Genomic DNA, 14775 nt, shown 5'->3' on the forward strand with positions numbered 1-14775 from the left:
TTTTGATGGCTTCTTCTATTTCCTCACTTGATATTGGTCTGCTTAAGTTGTGTATATTTTCCTGAGTCAACCTGGGCAGACTTAAGGAATTTATCGATGCCTTCACTGTCTTCTATTTTATTACAGTATAAGGATTCAAAATAATTTCTAATTATCTTCTGTATTTCTGTAGTGTCTGCTGTGATATTGCCTTTTTCATCACATATGCTGATAATTTGAATTCTCTCTCTCCTTCTTTTAGTTAGCATGGCTAAGAGTCTGTCAATTTTATTTATCATTTCTAAGAAACAACTTTTAGTTTTGTCAATTTTTCAATTGTTTCAATTTCATTTATTTCAGCTCTGATTTTAATTATTTCTTGCCTTCTACTGCTTTTGCTGCTGATTTGTTCTTCTTTTTCTAGGGTTTGAGGTGTAGTATGAGGTCATTTATTCGTTGACTTTTTTTTTTTAAGGAATGAACTCCATGCAATGAATTTTTCTCTTAGTACTGCTTTCATAGTGTCCCAGAGATTTTGATATGTTATGTCTGTGTTCTCACTTACCTATAAGAATTTTTAATCTCCTCCTTGATGTCTTCTGTAACCCATTGTTCATTCAGTAGCATATTGTTCAGTTTACATGTGATGCAGTATTTTTTATTCTTTGTCATTGATTTCCAATTTCATTCCATTATGATCTGATAAAATGCATGGTAGTATTTCTATTCCTTGGTATTTGCTAAGAGTTGCCTTGTGGCATAATATATGATCTATTTTTGAGAAGGATCCATGTGCTGCTGAGAAGAAAATGTATCCTCTTGATGCTGGTAGATATATTCTATATATGTCAGTTAAGTCTAAGTTATTAATTATGTTATTGATCTCTATAGTTTCTTTATTCAACTTTTGTTTGGAATATCTATCAGTGAGTGGTAAGAGAGGTGTGTTAAAGTCCACTAAAATTATTGTGTTGTGGTCGATTTGACTCTTGAACTTGAGAAGAGTTTGTTTGATGAACATAGCTGCACCATTGTTTGGGGCATATGTATTTATGATTGTTATGTCTTGTTTGTGTATGTTTCCCTTGAGCAGTATGTGATGTCCATCATTATCCCTTTTGATTAACTTTGACTTGAAGTCTACTTTATTTGATATGAGTATGGAGACCCTGCTTGCTTCCGCAGTTCATGTAAGAGATATGATTTTTCCCAACCTTTCACCTTCAGTCTGTGCATGTCTTTTCCTATCAAATGAGTCTCCTGTAGGCAGCATATTGTTGGATCTTTTCTTTTTAAATCCGATCTGCGATCTTATGTCTTTTGATTGGTGAGTTTAAGCCATGAACATTTAGGGTTACTATTGAGACATGGTTTGTATTTCCATCCATATTTGTTTATTTTTGTGATTTAACTTGACTTGGTTTTCATCTTGAATTAGTTTTTCTTTTAGTGTACTACCTCCTTCTGTTTGTTTTTATTGTTGTTTTTATTTCCTCTTCATGAAATATTTTGCGAATGTTTTTTAAGTGCCAGTTTTCTAGTGCCACTTTCTAGCTATCATTTCTTTTAACTTTTGTTTATCGTGGAAGGTTTTTATTTCATCTTCAAATCTCAAGCTTAATTTTGCTGGATACAAGATTCTTGGTTGGCACCCATTATCTTTCAGAGTTTGAAATATGTTGTTCCAGGATCTTCTAGCTTTCAGGGTCTGTATTGAAAAATCTGCTGTTATCCTAATTGGTTTACCCCTATATATAATCTGATTCCTTTCTCTTGTGGCTTTTACAATTCTCTCCTTATTCTGTATGTTGGGCCTTTTTATTATAATGTGCCTTGGTGTGGATCTGTTGTGATTTTTCACATTTGGCGGCCTGGAGGCTTCTTGAAATTGCATTTCCATTTCATTCTTCATGTCTGGAAAGTTTTCTGATATTATTTCATTGAACATTGATTTGGACCTCTGTGCCTTTCTCTATCCCAATAACTGTTAAATTTGGTCTTTTTATGCTATCCCATGTTTCTTGGATGTCCTGCTTATGGTTTTTTATCATTATTGCTGTGCTGTTTATGTTCTTTTCAAGATGATATACTTTATCTTCATTGTCTGATGTCCTGTTTTCTAAGTGGTCTACTCTGCTGGTGATGCTCTCATTTGAGTTTTCAATTTGGCTTATTATTTCTTTCATTTCAAGGATTTCTCTTTGTTTTTTGTTGTTGTTGTTGTTGTTGTTGTTGTTTGTTTTGTATAACCTCTATCTCCCTGTAGAGGTGATCTTTTGCTTCTTGGATTTCTTTATGTAGCTCATTTTTAAAGTGATCTTTCACTGCCTGTATTTGTTGTCTATTGTCTTCTTTGATATTCCAAAACTTTTTATTCAGGTATATCCTCAAAACTTTATCTGTCATTTTGTCTGCTGTAGCTATTAATTCTTCTAATAATGTGTTGTCTTATATTGTTTGTGGTAATTTCTTCCCTTGTCTTTTCATGTTGCTTGAATTTCTTTCTTTCCAACTCTGTGGGACTGCTGTGTTATTGTTTTTACCCTATAGATTTGTAGTGCTCTTGTATAGTTCAAAAATCCCTCCTTTGTGGGGAAAGAAAATGTTAACAGTTTCCAATATGAACAATACACCACCTATGAACAAATTATTGTTATTAAGACATTTATAGTTAGTCTCAATGTCCAGAAATGTTGGATTCAATTATTATTTAAAATATAATCAATAGTTTCATAAGACGTGTATAGCTTCTGGTGGTGGATAGAGATCTGGGGGTCGGGCATAGGACATTATGGTAATGGAGAAAGATGTGAGGGTGTGGGGTTAATATAACTTAGGAAATTTGAAGGAGAACTCTAATGAAGAGGGTTAGTAGCAGGGGAATAGACAAGAGGTAATTTAGGGTAGACAAGTACGTGTGAGGACAGTAGGGTACATAAAAACAAACACACATATGTATTTAGAAAACTACATGAAGTAAAAATAGTAAAATTAAGAGGTTGAAAGAGGAAGAGAGGGAGGAAGAAAAAGAAAAAAGAAAAGAAAGAAAGAGAAAAGAGAGAGAGTGAAAGAAAGAAAAAAGGGAGGGTGTTTATCCAATTCCTCTATATTATATTATTCTGATTACTCAGTTCTTAAAGTTCTATTTCATGCAAAGTTCTTGGTTTCACATATGTTGGGGTTGTGAGGGCCAGAGGAGAAAGGGTAGAAGAGAGAGAAAAAGGATAAAATAGAATAGAAGGAAAAAACAAACAAACAAACAAAAAAAGACACCACTCTTAGAATTCTGTTTTCTTCTTTTCTCTTCCAGTAGGTGGAGTTGTCTATTCCAACCTTGCGTCTCTGTCCTCAGGGTGGTTTAGGTAACAGTGTGAGAAGATTTGAGTTCCCCAGTATTGTCTCACTCTCCTGCCTGGAGCTTCCCTAATCTTGGTCTCTATGAGTTGCTCCCATTTTTTAGCCCCCTCCCCTCTCTTGCTTATCAGGTCTCAACTGTGGGACCTCTCACCCTCCACCCTCTGGTTTGCACCAGGTGGGCAGTGCTCTGTTCATACTGTGCTGCTGTTCAACTGACAGATGATTTTGTGCTGATAGTTACTATGCCGAGTTATCACAGCTGGGGGGAGGGGGAGTTGGAAACCAGGTACCTGTTCAGTCAAAGATCTGTGCTGATAGCCACACCCACCAAAAAATAGTGAGAAAGGTTTTCCAAGATGGAGCCCGTCTGTTTCCCACATTGGGGTGTCTAGTGAGGTGGGAAGAGCTGGGATGTCCTCTGCTGTGGCTAGAATGCAGGGAGTGGAGTGTAGTCTGGAGTTCCGCCGCTCTGCAGAAGTGCTGATTTGGTTCTTCTGCTCCTTGAGAGTTGTGCGTGTCCTCCAACTGCAGGCTTTGGGACCAGAATCTGGAGTCTTGCCAGAACACAGAGGCTCTGAGTTCTGCTTGGGTGTTCACAGCTCTGGAATATTCTGTGAAAATCCATTGTATGGGGTTCTGTCACATGCTTTGAGATATTGTATTCCATCTAGGTGAGACCCTTTGGAGAAGCTGCCTGACTGCTTTCTCGGATTCATGCACAGAGCAGCCAGAAACAATGTCTCCTTTATTCCGCCATCTTGGATCCACTCTCCATCAGTTCTTAATATTTAAAACATGTCTAGGGTTTGCTATGAACCAGGTATTGTTTTAAGTTAATTTTCATGTACTAAGTAATTTAGTTTCTAACTAATTTTAAGTAAATTTCTAGCTAATTCTAATTACAATAGCTAATTTGCTGAGGTAATCAAAATTTTCAATAATATTCAAAATGTTAAATCTGTAATCTAGACTCATCTTAGTAAGATATGTGCCAAAAATTACTATATGTTATTATATGTGCCAGTTATCTGTGTTTTGTTTTGGTTTTTCAACATAATTTCAAGTTCTTCCTCTGAAAAGAACACTTCACCTGCATATTTCACATAGTAGCCAGTGGGTGACAGTAATGAAACTCAGACTACCTGCCTCCTACCCTCTGGCTTTTACCAGCAACACTTTCCACTTGCACATTTTATAACACACATTTTATAGGATACCAGCTTCTCACATGACTCAGGAGTAGAATGCTGTCATTAACGATAGAATATTAGCATTAAGGGGACATTTCATTATACAAGAGGAGCTCAAAGATCAAGAAATCTATCTATTTTTTTACTAAGAAATATTTTAAATTCATATTTCTTTTCTATATGCCATTGGTGGTGACAACAGGTTAAAGACACCATGAATATCATATATGTCCAATGTTCAGAAAAAAAATATTGAAAAATACGTTTGAAAAACAATTAGGAAAGTAATTCAATTTGTTCCTGATTGAAATACCCATGGATATCATACAGTATCCCATTTCTGTTTAATTAATTTTTTGGTGTAAATAATATACAGCACCTCAGAATTGAATAAGATATTTTAAGCCAGTGTTTATGAGGACCAAATGTTACCAAGCATCTGCAATACAAAGAAAAATGGATACAGTCCTTTAGAAAACATGGGTATAAAAATAACTTAAAAGGTATTAACGATGTTATAAAGCTAAGTAAGTCTTTACTATAAACAAGAATTTTGGAAAATCATAGTATTCTGTTTTCTACTTTCTAATATGGCATATGATGTTTAATGTAGTTTGAACACTTCTTGGAACCCAAGGTGTTGATTCTATTTTTATTTTCACATACAACAAAGGAGCTTATAATTGTACTGAACATAAAATACAAGCAAACAAACATACTTCATTGCACAGAAAATGCTTCACATGAAGTAGTGCACATGACAAAGCTGATTAGGAAAGGCACAACCTTATTACCAGAAGAGACTAGTATTATTCCAAGTTTGAACAATACAGAGTATTTACTGATAGAGATTTGCCACCCCATATATTGCACATTTTTCAACATTTTTGTCTGTTTTTCAAATATTCTTCAGAGTTTTTGGTTTTTTTTTCTTTTCTTCAAAAAACACCATGTGGATGATTTTAAAGGCAAAGAAATTCGTACCATTGACAAAGACCTGTCTACAATTGAGAAAGTTTGAAAAAAAAAGAAAGACAAATGCTATTCTTTTAGGGATAAATATGACAAAGTAACTTGGCAAAGGCCTCCAAATAGAGGAAAATATTATACAGTTTAGTTTCATAAACATGTTCACTTATAAATGCTAAGTTTAAGAAATTCATTTATACCAAATATCCATTCCTAGTCAAAATTCCATTTGTTTACATTCACCTTTTGCCTCCACCATCAGCTTTTTCAAGCAGCGCAAATGCAGGAAGGACACTCATTGTTCGTAGTCATTCAACAATAAATAATAATTCCTAACCTATTGTTACTTCTGGACTTGAGTACATAAAGTGCATTTGAAGAGTTTAATAGTCATTCTCCTTATTCTTGGGACATGACTGTCCATCAACCTGCAATATTTTCAGCTCACAGAAGAAGGAGTCCACAATGCAGATTTTTCCTGGAATTTCTCTCCGTTTTGTTCCAAAGACATATTTATAAAAGTTTGTTCACCATGTCTTTGTGGACATTTCTGACACAAAGTAGCATCAAAGTCAAAACACAACTTTCCTTTAGTTCCAGCAACAATGGTTTGAGTGAATATGCTTGCTCATTATCTGGAGGGTTTGCTGCAGACCCAGGGTAAATTCCTCTCACATTCTGCACTGCTGATATCTGTGCTGTTCAGAAATGCACACTTCTCAGACCCTGTCAGGTTGAACCTGTCAAACAATGAGGACACTCAGAATTATTTTCAATTCTTCATTTCCATTCAGTTACATGAGAATAAACTTAATGGTCACCTCTACTATTTTTTTCCTTAGGAGAAATTATGAGACAAATCAGCCAGTCAAGTTATCATAGTCTAATCTGTAGGACAATAGACACAAAAATGAAGGAATAGCATGCAGAGAAAAGATATAGAGTTAAGAGTAAAGTGCTCCATTTGTTTGGTAGGCATCAACAAAGGGATGATTCTAGGTCATTTTGAGTTCATTGATTTTTCAAGAAATACTTCAGAAATTACATGCATTCAAAAGTCATGCATATTTGTGAATACATATTTAGGGTGTTTATGGATCTTGCAGCCCATCTGTAGATATGAGACTGTGAGGACACATATTAAGGATCCCTTTACTATAGATCTGAATTTTAATCTTGATGCTATATCTGTAATTACCCTAAAATTATTAATAGTGAGAAATTTATTCCATTCTGAATTTTCAGAAAGCAGAAATCAACACCAAACTTATAAAATGTCTCTCAAAAACAGAATAAGTATCTTAAATTCTCTGGCAAGTTTTATTCAGGTTCATAGAAATTCATAATTAGGCATTGATTATGTTGTTCTTTATCCACGAAGATATGAAAACTAGGAAAGAGAAAGAAGAAATTATTTTCCAGGAACTATCTTATCAGTCATCTCCTTAGAATATTTCCAAACAAGCTAATTTCAATCATTCATACTAGAGTTTACTGAGGAAAAATTACTATAAGAATTTATTGTCAGAACCCTAAGTTGATAAAAATATAACAAAGGCTGTCTTGAAAGGAGTCCATTGGATATAAGCGTATAAAAGAAAACTTTAAGAGCTCTACTCATGAGTATCTCAACCTTCACAACCAACTGGGATTTTCAAGAAGAAAAGAAAAAAAATTAAAGGTTAAATGAACGAAGGAAGGGAAAGCATTTTTCCTGTGGTGCCAGCCTGGGAACAATAAAAAAACTTCTTGACTCACCAGTTGTGAACCCTGCCATCTGACCATTTCCATTTCTGACCATCTTCATTGTTCAGCCCAATCCAGTGTTCAGCTCCTCCCACATATCGTTTCAGGAAGTTCTTAAAACATAAAGAAGTTGTTATGTTAAACTGAGGAAACATGTATTTATTAGATCTGATTTTCAAAAGCTTTAATCTGAAGCATAATGACTAAGGCTGATCATTTATTATTTCTGTATAGAAGAAGCTTATTTGGATCTCTGGCCTTTGAAGCTAAGCAGTCAAAAATTACTTTTCAAAGTCCATATTGAACTCTCATTTTGAACTCAGAGTGATCATATCACTTCTGTGACAATTTTCCTAAATGTGCAATAGATACAAAGTTTTCACTCAGAAAGAAACCACAGATTGCCTATTTAAAACAAAATAGCATCATTTTGTGAAGTTATTTTTGAATCTTACCATGTCCTTTTCAGATTCAATGACAGCAAGAGTAGCACCATCTTTGGAACAAGAGTTTTTTGCCAAAATCCAGCTCTTTGTTGTGGTGGAAATAAAGTAGCATTTCCTCTGGTACACAACCCACTCTTCTGAGCATGAAGAATCATGGGTGTCTGAAGGCACCGGGAACTTATATTGCCCTGGACAATTATATTGGCCCACTGTGAAAAGGAAAACGGTTTGTTTTAATAACAAAAGAAATCAAATAGATTCAGCATGTAAACTTAGTCTAGGTATGATAGAGAGTGAGAACCAGGAAAGAGACAAGGAAGAAGAAAGCAGTTGCTCACCTATCTAACTATTCTGTGTGTCTATTCATCATCAGATGAGGTATGAGTATAAGGGGTATCTCTTTGGTCACTCAGACAGTGGCAGGGAAAATAGAAAAAATCCTGGAAGTAGTTTTTGAACTAGAAAGTGTAATATACATTGTAAATTCCAAGTAATGTAGTAAGTTTAAATGAGATGGAGGTGTAGGAATTTGAAGATACAAGAGGTACAATACTAAATTGGGAGATGAAGTAGAGAGTAATTGTCAGGTAAATAAATCAGAGTAAAGAAAGATCAACGGCTAGAGATGTTTCATAAAAATGTAAAATTTCCTATAGTTAAGACACGGATGTATCTTGGTATACATGGTAAAATAGTATGTATTCAGTACCATGTCACTGCTGACTGAGAATTTCTGCTATAGTCTTAATAACTCAGAACTACCATTCTGTGGCTTTGAGATAAGATACAAAAATAAATGACTGGCCAATTTTTATTAATTTATGCTTTAGATATTATTTTTTTTCTGCCAATGATGAATGGAAAATACACATTTTTTTCTAGCTAAATGTCTCTTCATTTAGAATTCATATTAGCTACTTTTCTTCTAGATGTAAAAGTCTGCTCAACTGTGCTTTTCTCCTATAGTGATGTATAAATCATAGACAATACTCATAAAAGCAATGTAGTAATCATTCAAAGAACATGGAATGATATTTTGTACTGATTAGAAATTTGGCCATGTATAGTATATGAGATTATCCTAAATTGAACAGAATTTCTGATTAACTAGACTGAGCTAATACCTATTGATTTCAGCTGGGCATCAATGCTTACAGCTAGGAGACTTTGCAAGAACTCATGAAGTGAAGACCCACCTGATAAGGCGACGAGAGCTATGATTAAAATGGTGATGAAGACCACATTCATTACAGCACATGGAATAGGAACTTGAAGAGACCCTTCATGATGCATTTCATAATGGAGGCTGGTGGCATTTCCTGAAAGGAAGAAAGTTTTTGATGAATTCAGGCAGACCTTAAGATGGGGCAATCTTTTGTGGTGTTTAAATGAAAGAAAGAAAGAAAGAAAGAAAGAAAGAAAGAAAGAAAGAAAGAAAGAAAGAAAGAAAGAGAGAAAGAAAGAAAGAAAGAAAGAGAGAGAGAAACAGAGAGGAAGAGAAAGGTAGATAGGTAACATATTTTGTGAAAAGGAAAACTATGCTTTATTCCTTTCAGGGAATTGGGGATTTAGCTCATACTTGCTTGATATGCTACATGATCCTGTAAAGCCATTTTAAAATTAAAGATATTTCCCTCAGCTTTATTTTCTAAATGTGTAGAGCACATTGGTTGGGCTCTACATCTGATACCTGACTTTCTGGCCCTTACACTTGCATTTGTAATGAGGTAATAAAAACAGACATCTCATGTAGCTGCCAAGAGACTAGGAGGTATCTAGCAATTCCTAGAATATTGCTAACCTTAGTATATATGAATAATTATTTAATTTATGAAAACTGCCATAGAGTAGTAAAGTAGTAGATTTGAGAAGATAAATTCTTTCAGCCTCAGTTTCTTTGACATAAAATAAAGTTAATATCACCTATTTCACAGGGTGTTTTAAGGATTCAGTAAGAGAATGCATAAGAAGTACTAAGTATAGGGCTAGCCTATAGAAAGTTCTTACTAAATGTAACCTACTATTATTCTACTTGAAGTTTCCCTCTCTATTTTATATCTAGGTAATTTCACAGTGAAATTTGGGGCTCAGTACAAAACAATTTATTTTTAATAATATTTTCCTTTTTTTCTTATTCCTAAGTCCTACTGTGTTAGGAGAATGAGATAAATGTTGGTTCTTACTGTACAGTGACACTTTTCTGGATTAATTATGCATTTAAAAAATAAACGTTGGAAAGACAAAAAAAAAAGGAAAACTAATTTTTCCAAAATTTTGTGTGAACTTGGAAAATTTCTTATTAGGTAAAAATAAAACATTTCAGTCATAGTTCTGAGGTCATAAAATATCACCCAATATTTGCACATACTCATATATGAATTTAATATACACAATGGATGTGCTTTGTACCTATAAGAATTTTAACCACATTATCATTTTCTTGTTTTAATTATAATACAGTATTTATTAAGCACCCAATTGCCCTAGAGGACATACAAAAAAAAAGCCATCATGGGATAATCCCTTACCCTCTTGGCAGTTACTGTTTAAGAGATGTTTCATAAAAATGTCAAATTTCCTATAGTTAAGACACAGATGTCTTTAAGAGAGATGATATGAATGGGATTGGAATGGATAATGTAACGAAATAAAAAATCACAAAGCTAGAATGATATAAAATTTTAAACACCTGAGAGTATTTTTGATGAAGTTAGTGCAGATGTGGAACAATTGAAATTTTTATACATTGTTGGCAGGAGAGTAAATTGGAAACGGTTTCTTAAAAAAATCAAATAAACCTCTAGTGTGTGATCCAGCCTCTTACTCCTCTGAATAGCTAGTGTCAACATCAACTTTTGCTTATTCTAGGGTTTCTTTTTCCCAATGTATGTCTGCCTTCAGATTTTGCAAGAGAAACCTTTATTTTATTCCTGTCTAGTTCTATTTCTCTCAGTTTCTCAAAGAAATTCCTCCTGTTTTACACTTGTATACGATTATCATTAGAGACAGCCTTTGGCAGTTCAGGCAACATCTGTCTAGTTTCACTTTCCACCACGTGAGACTCAGTCATTCTGCTTGAACTCAATGCAGCAATACCTCTGACTCCTCAGCAAGCCCTAATACATCCACACAGCTGTTGAACATGAGAGCCAGCTCAGCCCGTTGGCCCAGATCTGTACTTTATTTACATTAGTAAGGGGTATGGCTAACCACATTTGCTCTATCACCTAGGTGACAAAACATTCCCCCAACAGCACCCTTTTGCTGTGATTATAGATTTTCTCCATTAATGGAGAAGGTGAAAACAGACCCACCTGTTTATTGCCTATCAAATTGCTCAAGAGCGATAGCCAGCAATTGTTCATACTACTAAAATAACTATGATGGAAACACCGATTAAACATTCAACAATAAATCTGTATGATCTCAGGTAAAGTTAATAATTTCTGTATCTCATCCTTCTTTCCACTTGCTCTTTTTATTGAATACATTCATTAATATCTTTTTAAAAATCGTTTTACTTTTTAGCAGCTTGACTGGGCTGTAAAGTCGTGGTTCACCTGGTTACTTAAAAATTTACATGTCTTACACTTTTTAGTCACACTTGACTTCATGTTCTTAAAACAAATAATAAGTTAATCAAAATAAGTAATATTTTTCTAGAGTAAACCAATCTAGTAGATATACACTGAGAAAATGATTTATTCCTCAGAGATTGTTTTGGCTGTGCTGTTTCTAACACATTCCTTTATTAACTGGACAGCTCTTGCTTACAACTTAACTCAAAATACTAATAGTGCTTTAGCTTACTACTTATTAGGAAGTAAAAGGAATAAATGAAAAAATATCAGAAAAGTCTTACAGAAACAAGACAGAAAAATAATGGGAAATTATGTTACTAGGAAATAGAATAGATGTGTGAATAAAACAGAAAAATAGAAGAAAGGAGAAAATTACAAGATAATAGCACTTTGATTAAAAAAAAATTTGTCTGCTCATCTAGAAGTTGAAGTCAGTGATTATAAAAATAAAATTGGAGGGTGAAATTGAGGGAAAGAGCCCCCAAAGGAACATCAAAACAGAAGATTGTATTTTTAAGATTTTTTTTCATTCTCTTAATAAATTGCCATTGAGCACTTTAAATGTTTAGATGCTCATATACCTGTTTTCTCAGACTGGAAACTTGTACATATTTAGCAATTAAAAGATACTGTCCTGAGAATACAGCATGAACAGGATGATGCTCACAGAAAGCAAAGGTCTAAGGGTAAACAATCAAGAATGTTATGGTCTGTGAAAAACAGAATTTTTCACAGGGAGAGGTAAAACTTCCTGGAATAGGCACAGGTGGACATGGAAAAATAATGGAGAGTAACTAGGCTAGGACTAGGAATTTTTTATTTCAATATAAAAATTGAGATGCTATAAAGTTTATTTAAAGGAAAAGATCTTTAAATTTCTTCTGAGAGTCACCTTGTAGCTTCCACTCTAGCAGATATTCTATCTTCTCACAAGAGGAATTTCTCTCTTTCCAGTTTCTGCTGACTGAAATGGAACCCAACCAAACTCTTTAAAAGTGCCCTATTTTCTTGCCTCAGTACCACTGTATGTCATTTATAGAAATACTACTGGAATGTAAGAATCAGGGGTGACTTACTTTTTTGTCCTTTCTCCAGATTCAGAGAGCTCTTCTCTGTTATGGAACAATCTTCAGAATTCATCCTTATTCTCAAGGTTCCCTGGTGGATCTCAAGTCAAGTCAACCTACTGGGAGTTCTTCCTGGAGCTTATGTTCAGCATCTGAGTCTCTGAGGCTTCTCAGCATTTATGTCCCTTTAGGGTGACTCCACCCCTTTCCTCTTACCTCCTACTTGTTTAACTCTGCCAGTTCTCTTTAATTTACGCTCCAGTGGACCAGACAGTTCACTGTGTGTTGTTGTGGTGAGGTGTGGGTTTTCCCTGCTGTCTGAAATGTGCTTTCTCACAACTATAGTTGCATCGTGAAGAGACAAGTGGGATTTTCCCAGAATCAGAAACATCCTTCCTTAAAGTTTTAGAAAACTCAGATAATGTAGAAGATAGCATAATCTAAGTAAAGAATTAAGGGTTAGAATTTCCTAGTTGATATGGAAATAATTTGGAGGAGAGTGTAATGGTTTCCTGGAATCCCATTCATTCATTCATTCATACATTTAACAACTGGTATTTATTAAACATACACTATGTACCTGATGCTGTTGGGGGCTAGATGATTTATTGCTTTATAAGAATTTTAAAATCTTTGTTCTCATGAATCTCACTTCAGCTTGGAAACATTTTAGGAAGCTGTGCATTGGCTTTCGGAAGTATGTCACTCCCTTCTTCCCTGGGGACTAGTTCCTTTAAGGTGTCATTTAGCTAAGTAGTTGCCTTAATACAGGAAATAGAAAGCTTGTGGTCTGGAACTTCCTTGCCGTGTTCTAAAATTGTTTATCTTAAATTGTCTGTTTCATCATCTCTGCTACTTTTTTAAACTTCACTGTCACTTAGACTGCCTTTTTTTCACCTAATATCTTTTTTTCTAGTTTTCTCTGAGCTTTTTGGTTATTCTGCTCAGATCTCTCTGAAGCTTCAGACCTTTTGGGGCTGATTACTATGAAAATATACTGTTATAAAAAAAGAAAATATACTGTTATGATAATGATCTCATCCAGATAAGTATTAAGGTCAACACAAAATGAATGCAGAATGTCAAGGTACCATGACTTGAAGGTGAGGGAATCAAAATACCACTTTGGTTAATTTTGGTGCCCAAACTTTGTCATTAAAATCACTTATTTTAGAGAAGTCATTCTATTTACAGAGTAAAGGCATTGTGATAATGGTATGCTTAGGTGGGTTGGAAATGATCGTCTATAGAAGTTAGTTGGGTCATCAGGTGTATTTGTCCATGTAAGTCACACAGAGGAACATGGTGTTCCCAAGATCTCTCTTTGCTTCTGCTTTATTTTCCTAGGACCTTTTCCATGTAGCAACTGGATGTATTTTAAGTGAGTCATACCATTTTAGTGAGAAGTTCAATTCCTCCTCCCTCTACTCCCAAAGGCATCCTGTTAAAGGTGCCATGATATCTGAAGTCCTTCTTATTGTTGGGAAGGGATTATATATGGTTTGGCCCCTGGCTACCTCCCCTCTTAGTCACTATCCTCCTCAATAGTAATCTCCATGCTGTTCCACACAAGCCTTAAACATGCTACCATTGCAGGTTCTTTGAACATGTGTTCTATGAAGAGCTCTTCCTTCATTTTCCTGAAAGTTTTGCTTTCCCTTTAGCTTAATTCACCGGCTGATCCAGTGTCATCTGCCCAGAGACTCCTTTACTTGTGCTCTCAAAAAATATAACATCACACTCTATACCTCCCACACCTTTGCTTTCTCTATATCATTGTCATAACTAATACCATGTCATTGCTCATCATTTACTTTCCTTACTAGACTGTAAGCTTCTTGAGGGCAAGGACTTTGACTTCTCCCTTCAGTGACTCTAACGTCTGTTATAGTAATTGGACTCCACTACATGTACAACACATGCCCACTAAATGAATGGGTGAATGAATATAACTTCATTAATTAATGAAAAAATATGCTCAAAACTCTTAAAGTTCAAAAATACAGGGTGCTACTCAAGGAGGTTTGCAGTGTTGTATAGTTGAGAAATACATGGCTTTAGACTTCCATTGGACAGCAAAGGAGTATGAAAATATTTTTGTATGACAAAGGAGGAGCTAAAATTGATAATTAGAGGAATAGCAGGGACTATTGCAAATGTCTTTGCTAATTTCTTTGGGTTAAAGCAACTTCTATCATTTATTTATGTATTTAGGTACTGGATATTGAACCCTGGAATTTGGCAATCCTCCTACTTCAACCTCCACAGTCACTAGTATTAGAGGTGTACACTACCATGTCTGGATAAACTTCTTTTAAATGTTTATTTATCTTTGTAAAGTTTGAAGATTTGGATTAATATATACACTCTGTCAATAATTTCACTAATTTAACATACTCTTGTGAAATATGCAAAATATAACATCACTGTTATAAATCTG

The 14775-nt window shown here is 34.7% G+C and overlaps 1 protein-coding gene across 1 annotated transcript; it reads right to left on the bottom strand.

Moving 5' to 3' along the window:
- Positions 1-5193: 5193 nt before the first annotated feature.
- Positions 5194-12468, bottom strand: CD69 (CD69 molecule). The gene is made up of 5 exons (XM_081311905.1): positions 12345-12468; positions 8884-9006; positions 7697-7896; positions 7254-7354; positions 5194-6235 (listed from the first exon to the last, which is right to left on the bottom strand). Exons 1-5 carry the CDS (start codon positions 12406-12408, stop codon positions 6127-6129), a joined length of 597 nt encoding a protein of 198 aa, XP_081168031.1. The 5' UTR covers positions 12409-12468; the 3' UTR covers positions 5194-6126.
- Between the last annotated feature and the right edge of the window lie 2307 nt (positions 12469-14775).

The sequence above is a fragment of the Spermophilus citellus genome, assembly GCF_964194105.1.
Source record: "Spermophilus citellus genome assembly, chromosome: 10".
NCBI lineage: Eukaryota > Metazoa > Chordata > Mammalia > Rodentia > Sciuridae > Spermophilus > Spermophilus citellus.

Bases quoted from the DNA above. Each gene is read 5' to 3' on its own strand.
- CD69 (XM_081311905.1), bottom strand. From the start codon at position 12,408: ATGAATTCTGAAGATTGTTCCATAACAGAGAAGAGCTCTCTGAATCTG. The intron at 9,007-12,344 runs GTAAGTCACCCC...TCTTCCTTTCAG, and splicing joins TCTGGAGAAAGGACAAAAAA to GAAATGCCACCAGCCTCCAT. The intron at 7,897-8,883 runs GTGGGTCTTCAC...TCCTTTTCACAG, and splicing joins AGCTCTCGTCGCCTTATCAG to TGGGCCAATATAATTGTCCA.